The sequence below is a fragment of the Daldinia caldariorum genome, assembly GCF_022478825.1.
Source record: "Daldinia caldariorum strain CBS 122874 unplaced genomic scaffold F4812scaffold_12, whole genome shotgun sequence".
Classification (NCBI taxonomy): Eukaryota; Fungi; Ascomycota; class Sordariomycetes; order Xylariales; family Hypoxylaceae; genus Daldinia; species Daldinia caldariorum.
The window spans coordinates 851,467-858,849 of NW_025953048.1; the positions used below are offsets into that span (position 1 = coordinate 851,467).

Here is a 7,383-nt window from a genome sequence, read left to right on the forward strand (position 1 = left end):
CACCATAGAATACTCGCATTTATGTTTCTTCCTTGTTGCTATGCTATATGTACATGTTTCCTGCAATATCAGGCAGCTAGGTACTCGTATACCTACCGAGCCGCGATGCCATAACGCCCAAGTAAAACAAACATAACGTCCTTGTTTCCGAATGGGTATAGACTATGTGATTCCGTCAAATACGTGATATCACTTTCCATTTATTAGAACTCAAAAGACAAAATAGGAGCAAACACCCCCCTCCCCCCAAACCTCAGTTGTGACTGTTGCTTAGCCTCGTAAATTGTTGCCGTTATCATCCAGAATCAGAAACCCACCTCCGCCTTCCAGTATGCCACAGATCAACCCCACGAGGGTACTCTTCCGCCGGATAAAGGAAAATGGACCGTAATAATGAATGCAATGAATGCAGTGTGACAATCGAAATACCATATGATACCTGTTATATGCTACCACAGAATAAAACGCCGAAAAGAGCAATGCAGGATATCAAGAAGAAAGTAAGGAAAAGTTTGAGAGACGTCTCAAGTCTGAATACAGGAGTATAGGATATTTCTGCAATTCATCTTTGAAAAAGAAGCAGAATCAATAGTTTATCTCCAGATTGGTAAATGACGGTAAGCAGGAGAGTTGTAGGAATGGAGAACCCGATAGGGCATAGGGTTGCCATACTGATCTAGGCTTCGATGCCTGATATGGTGGCGGGGAGGATGGGGGGGATATTGTACACCTTGGTCCCACTGCTGTGGCAATGACATCGACCGACCACTCCAAGGATTCGAAACATATGTTTGTCCGTTGCGAGATAGCGATGGGTAAGGGCCGTTATCTCGCGCGCTGCTGTTTTGTGGCAGAATATTATATTCGTCATAACTAGACCGACGGTGTAGTGGCAGGTCAGGTTGCGAATGGTACTGCTGCCCGAAGAAGGCTGGCCCGGTAGTTGCGGCGCTTCGTTGACTCGACTGCCTGGAAAGTGAACTTCGTCGGCTGATATCGGATGATCGCCGAGAAAGGGAAGGGTCATGATCCATCTGGAGTTTCTCCCGACTCGACCTCCTGGATGCTGTCATCCGGTTGGCCGCAAAAGTATTGCTCATCTCGGGAGTTCTCAATTTGTCTTCCGGGTTCCCCCTGTGTGAATGAGGAGGTAGCCTTGGTCGGCCCATATTCTCGGGGGGAGTTGATTTTGACCTTGCAGGGGAGGGAACCCGTAAAGAACCCATGTTCCGAGTTCTCATGCTAACGGGCGGAGGGCTTTTAGAGAACCTAGAACTAGGTACGGGTGGCGGAGGTTCAAGAGTTGATGCAGAACGCGATTTGCCTTGCGCAAATTCATAACTAGCCTTGGAATTTATCGTTCTCGATTCCTCTTCCCTACTGATTGTCATAGCATTTGAAATAGGCTGCTGAACGGCGTATGTAGGGCATCTCGTGTTCTCACTCGCTATCATAGCATTGGTAGAGCCGTTATAATCCCTATTAGCCGTCTGAGATGATACGACTTGGGCGATATTATTTTCCATCGATGTTTTGATGGCCGTAGTTGACTCGGGAGAGATATCGTTGCTTTGGCTAGACACAGGCTTGCGACGGATTGACTTCGACAAAGTAGACAAATTTCCCGCCGCCTTTGATTCCATAGAGACAAGGGCCTTCTGGTTTCGATCCGAAGCCATTATCTGGCCGCCTAAAGTCTTTGAGGAGAAGTCTTCATCTTGGAGTAGCTCTGCACTCCCAACGCTCAAGATTGTCCCAAGTGTCTCCTTACTAGCTGCAGACCTTAGAGCTAATTTCCTGAACGAAATTGCCCTCGATCCTGTATGCGTTTGAAGCCTCGCATGCATATCTCTAGGGACAGCAGGAACACGCGTGTATCCGGTAGGGTGCGTATTATGAACTGTGAGTGGCGCCCGTCCTCGGCTTCCACTTAGAAATCTTTGCAACTTTCCTGGCTTGCGGAATCCACTAGTGATACTTCGACTAGGACTAGATACATGTAGGCCACCTGAAGGCATCTGGTGAGTTTCGATACTGCGGCTAGGACGACTCCGAAGATTGCGTGGTGACAAGACTCGCTCCGGCGCACCCGTAGGCTGCGAAATGCCTGTCAATCTAGAGGTCTGTTGAGACTGTGGCGATAATTCGCTTGGCGCTTTCGGGCTTGCGAGAGCAGCAAGATGGGAATCTTTCATAGGAACAGGTGGAGGTGATGGCTCATTAGATAACCTAGAAATTTTGACGTTGGCCGTCGCAGTGGTAAGTATCGTGGCATCCGGTTCTTCAGCATGCTCGCTCTGCTTCACACCAGCGTCGCTCGTAGCTTCAACGGTGCGATCTTTTTTGGGAGCCGATGGTTTCGAAGAAAGTGATCGCAGAGAAACACTTGAGCTGTAGCCCGAATCTGCCTTAGATAAAGGTGCCACCGAGGACTCTGAAGCAGGGCTTGCAATACCGCTATCTGACCTGCTGATTTCTCTTGAGCTTCCTTTTTCCAACACTGGCTTCGAGCAAGGTGGCGTAGACTTCGCATTGGTGTCAATTCGTACATCTAGAATTTCCACCGACGAATATTCATCCGGTTCGTCATCAAATAGTTTATCCTCCATAGCCGTATGTTTACTAGTTACGTGAACATCTAGGATGTTCGGCTTCCCATCATTAAACAGCGGTAGACTTATCTGATGCTCAGTTGTAAGCTCGGAAGACCCTAGAGACGAAATAGAACACGCAGAGGTCACTGCTTCTGTATTAGAGCTGCTAGGCGGGCTCAAAGAGTTCTCCACGTTTTGACCTTCAACTTTGGGAAGTGAAGTCTCGGAGTTTCTCGTCTGACTGTGTCCGGTGGGAGCCGTTCCAAAATAATCTTCTGTTGTACGATTCACCGCCAATTCCTCAGCCTCTTCTTGTCTGATATCACCACTTGAATCTCGGACAGGGCTTAAACTTCGTGCCGGACTCCTCGCCGGGCTACCGTTTGTAATTCGGAGAGTGCCAAATTTAAAAGCGCCCGTCTGTGTATATTCCGCCTCACAAGGTGTTAGCGCACGAGGTGCGGGATCTGAAATGGCTAAACCAGGAGGCGCCTCGATTGTCCCAACATCCATTAATTCCATAGAATTTCGGCGGGCCGGAGTTGAGGGGAGACTGTATCTCGACTTAATCTTTGGTAAGGTCGAATCTACCAGCACTTCACGAGTAGCAACGCCGGGAGTCATAAAAGATCTTCTTCGCATAGGAGTATATAGAGAGATGTCAGAACTACTATGAGTTATTGACGGAGTCACTTCGGGTATTGACGGCCGTCGACCCCAGACGTCGCCCCGCATTGCTTCATAAACGTGTGTTCGATTCTCCAAAGCAAGTGAACTATCTTCGCGGGACGGTTCGCTAACAAGATTTGATAAGCGCTGAGCCTCGTAAGAGAAAGGGTCATAGTTAAATGAAGTGCGCGATGTGCTCATAGACAAGCTCCTAACGATCCTCTATCAGCGCACATCTGCGAAATGGGAAAACAAGCGCTCCAACTTACACTGGGACAGGAGGTTGACTATAGTTATACCCTCTCTCAAATCCATCCCCCTGAGATCCTGCCCGGGTTGCCCAACGCTCTTGCGAAAGATCTGATACCTCGACGCAGTTACTTCTCCGTTGATGTCGGGGCGTCTCTTTGGAGGTATTGGAACGGAAGAGCCTCCTCGAAATGCGATGCCCTAAGTCCAGTCCTTTCTCGCTAGAGGGTACGCTTACTGATACGACAGGGTCTTTCTCAGGGAGCGATGGCGGGGCTGCAAGTATAGGAGCTTGGGGAAGCGAGGTACGTCTCGCCGCCGAGGAATGGCACGCTGAATTTGAGTCGCCATTGGTATTCAACAGGCCAGCTGCAGTAGGATTACCTATCTTAGGTTTCGATAGCTTCTGAGATGTTCGGTGACCCCTCCATGGAGCTTCGGCGGAGATCGAATTTCCCATGACGCTGGGAAGAGGATAAAGCCGAAAACCCGGCACAATACTATTACTAGGCGAGCATTGACAATTCCATGCCGATAGCTTCAGCCAAACATTAGTGACGAACGGACTGGATCAATCTCATATAGACGGAGATAAATAAGCTCAAATAGAAAACAAGAACTATTTAAAAATTGGGTATGAAGGGAGCTTGGGGTAGGTATTATATAACGGTATGAGTTACTTCCCTCAGATGGGAGGAAGTATAAGTGGATGAATGAGAGGTTATTGGTCGAAGTGATGATCTTGGTGGTTGGGATATGTGCGGGACGGTGGATTAATAGGAATTGCACAATAACATAATAACACAATAACCCTGGCCTATCTAAGTCGGTTCGAACGCGGTGTGCACCTTGAGTCTTTCTAGACGACAAACTGAGCTGACTGACTGAGATATCTGAGCCACACACCGAGATAGAACGAATGCGGTGGTATTAGATAGGATACTGCTTTATTCACGTACATCTCGTAGGGGATAGATCTTCGCCCATGACTGCATGTATTATGTAGGGGATGGGAAAAAGCAAATAAAAGCAGACAAAGGAGAAAAGAGTGTGTGCGTCGTAGATATGTATGTTGGAACTAGGGTAGAATAGGAAGTAGAGTAGAAGGTTTGCGTCCACTTACATATAAAATGTTATGTTACATGTATGTACATACCTCTCAATGCTTCACCCAATACCTCAATACTTCAATGCCTCATAAAAGTGACCTGATCTAATGGATGTTTGAGTGGAGTTGAAGTAAAAAAAGGGAAACAGAGAAATCCATCCGTCAATTATGATTGGGAACATTGAAGTTATTGGTAGTTATTGGCCCCAGGATGGAAGTGTGAGATGCGGGCCTTTTGGATCCTTGACGCAAAAGAAAACCTGAATTTGGAACTTGATCTTGAATGAGTTTAATGGGACATCGAGATCTGGAGAATTAAGATGAGACTTGCATGTTACTTTCCAACTGTTTCCCACTGTTACTTCAACGCGGCAACTGAGACGTTCGACTTTCCCATCCTGAGAAGTATGGAAACAGGCATGGGAAGCCACGGAAATTAGCATATTACCGTAGGTACCTGACTTACCTACCAAGAAAGTACATATGTTGTACGTGTTTAGCAGTCATCTACAGAAGTATTAGGTATTCAAGGTACCTTAGCGTCTTGGGGGGGTTTCTTAAACCGTATATATACCGCTTATGTACGACTCAAAAAATTGAAACGCTTTATACCGTAAATGGAAAGCATTGCGCTTATATTTTTAAACGTTAAACCCATTTGAGCAGTTCAAAATTTTTTTTGCCGTGTATTTACGGCTCAAAATGGCTGAGCCGTTCATATGGTTTACAAGCATATGTGAAAAAAGAAGTACCGTACCATTTCAATTGTATGGTGCAACTATACTAATTGAATGATGCGATACTTTTTTTTATTATATTATTATTATCATTATTATTATTTACACAAGTCACAAGATTACATTACAGGCTACAAGCACTTTTCAAATAGATCAATGACTACGAAAGGTTTACGTTAGATATTACGTTACGCGCGTACGTGTGACATCCTTATTGGGGTATATATGCATATAATAGCTTCGCACCCACCACCACGTACAAGGCCACATACAAGGCCATATGCAAGGCCACACATACTGAATCAATTGAATTGAATCTAGTCAACTGAATGAAATGAATCTAGTCAATTGACTTGTAACGTGTAAGCCTATTGAGCTATATACATACGGCTTATTTGATTGAGCCTCTTGAATTTTGAGCGGTTCAACTTTTTTGAGCGGCTCAGCGTTTTTAAGCCGTAAGCATACCGCTCAATTCAATTAAGCCGTATCTATATAGCTCTAAAAGGTGTACGTTTTACAAATTTATAACGTTAAACAAAGGAGCTGCAAGGATACCATTCAACTAATGAATCGTGGAAACATAGATACGTTAATATATTTGAGCCGTTCATGATTATAAGCCGTATATATACCATTCGATATATTGAGCTGAATATATACTATTAAATAAACCCCTACCAAGACGCTAAGGTATGTTTTCCTTTTTCTAATGGTCCGCTTAATAGGTAGCCCCCGCCCTAACCGGCTGCTCCTGTACCCGTCTGATCTTTATCCCTGCAATCTCCATTCCTACACCAATTACAGACCGGAATTAATCCAAGTTAGAAAAGCTAAAGACGTTAAATAGGCACTAAGCAGGCACTAAAATTAGGCGTTCCCAAATTCCATTATTTTGATTAGCTAGGGAAGCTTCTTTGATAGAGTTGCTGGGTGCATTAGCTACCTAAATAGGTAAGGAATATACCCAAGACCTTCAAAGGTAGGTACATAGTACCTTTAAATGTTCTATCCGAACATGCTACAAAGCCACTGGAAGCTCATCCTTGCTCATATATGCGAGACAATGGGTTCAATATCACCTCCCACGAAATTCATCCCTCTAGCTTCGCAATGCACCCATTTTACCTTAATAAGTTATCGTTGCCTGTCATACTATCATCATAAATGTACACTCGTGGAGCAATTCTAAACTTCGATAGCACAACTACGGCTGACGTTGCATCTTACGAAGACCATCCAAGACCAACCAAAATCCAAGACAGGTAGCTCTAGCTTAGATACGTACAAAGGCAGGCCGGCAGTAATACTACTATGTACCAGGATTATGCCAACAATCTTCCAGGATTGCCGCTCCAAATACTCCGGCCCTGTTCGTTATTCCCTTTGTTACCTATCTATGATTTAGGTATCTGAAGCTGAGGACAAACAGGTATTTAATGCCTTAGACCAAAACGATCACCCGATATTCATCCCCACACGTTTAGTATTGGGTCGTCCTCTCAAAAGACGTTATTGATAAAAAAGAGCCTCGCGCGTAGCCTCGGACTTATTACCTAGCAGACGCGCGCGCTGTTTACATCAACACGTCAAGCTTCTCCAATAGATCACGTCGGCAGTCCACCATGCTCCCGCGAATTAGACGATGGGAAGATGGATTCCCGCAGCGTCGTAATTATGAATATATGCAACCCACTTAATCTTATCCAGAACGTCCAAATATGTCGCAAAAACCTTGATTTGGTCTTCCAGTCCCGAACCTATCTCTCTTCTTGCCGACACTTACATGGTGCATATGCAGACCACTACCTACATACGTATTTTGACGACGGCAAAATGTTATTTCTCACCGCCTTCTTGTATAACCATCAGCTGTTTCAAGTACGCGGTTGGCGTTTGCTTTGCTAAAACTGACGCAAAAATGAAGTTTTCCATCCGGGTTACCTATCTCCTTTCTCCCATGGCGGTCAGGAGCTCTCGGGCTACTATGAGTATTAACATAAGACCTCGTATTTGAGTAGCTGCT

General features: G+C 45.3%; 1 protein-coding gene across 1 annotated transcript; it reads right to left on the reverse strand.

The window, feature by feature from the left end:
- Positions 1–512: 512 nt before the first annotated feature.
- Positions 513–4,703, reverse strand: F4812DRAFT_81775 (uncharacterized protein). Its single transcript, XM_047939474.1, has 3 exons — positions 4,669–4,703; positions 3,533–4,050; positions 513–3,474 (listed from the first exon to the last, which is right to left on the reverse strand). Exons 2-3 carry the CDS (start codon positions 3,970–3,972, stop codon positions 594–596), a joined length of 3,321 nt encoding a protein of 1,106 aa, XP_047788837.1. The 5' UTR covers positions 3,973–4,050; positions 4,669–4,703; the 3' UTR covers positions 513–593.
- Positions 4,704–7,383: the final 2,680 nt, after the last annotated feature.